This window comes from Propithecus coquereli, unplaced genomic scaffold (genome assembly GCF_000956105.1).
Source record: "Propithecus coquereli isolate 6110/MARCELLA unplaced genomic scaffold, Pcoq_1.0 Scaffold451, whole genome shotgun sequence".
Lineage (NCBI taxonomy): Eukaryota > Metazoa > Chordata > Mammalia > Primates > Indriidae > Propithecus > Propithecus coquereli.
Genome location: NW_012150297.1, coordinates 410,897 through 411,373, shown reverse-complemented (window position 1 = coordinate 411,373; position 477 = coordinate 410,897). Strand labels below are relative to the sequence as shown.

Genomic DNA, 477 nt, shown 5'->3' with positions numbered 1-477 from the left:
ATGTTCAGCCAGTTACAAGCAATTCTCCAGAGGAAAAGCAGTCTCCTCTATCAGCTCTTTGGTCCTCTTCCTCTTTAAGAAAGAACAATAACCCAGGGAAGAAAGAACTTCCACCTTGGCGATCCTCTGATAAGCATCCAACTGACATCATTCGCTTTAATTACCTAGACAACTGTGACCCCATCGGGAGTGTCTGGCACGGGTAAGCAGCTCATGCCCCTCTCAAATTCTTTCTTTTAAGAAAAAACTTTTTGGCACTTCAGTATATAAAGAGATGAAAATAAAACTTATTATGAAATACAAAAGCTTTTAGTAATTGAAAAGTAAATTAACCATTATTAGCAAGTTTTCCCTGTCATTATGATTTGTTTGCATTTTGTAAGTGTCATGATTTAACATTACATCTTCTTTTAATATTTTAATATTAAATTGCAATCCAGCACCGTGGGGTTCATTCTGGCCTTTGCCCTTTCCATG

At 36.9% G+C, this 477-nt stretch overlaps 1 protein-coding gene across 1 annotated transcript in view; it reads left to right on the top strand.

The window, feature by feature from the left end:
- Positions 1 to 206, top strand: part of FBXO16 (F-box protein 16) — a 24,535-nt gene extending 24,329 nt beyond the window's left edge. Inside the window, exon 4 of the mRNA XM_012654924.1 lies at positions 3 to 206. Coding sequence (XP_012510378.1) covers positions 3 to 206 — 204 coding nt within the window. The remainder of the gene's footprint in view (positions 1 to 2) is intronic.
- Positions 207 to 477: the final 271 nt, after the last annotated feature.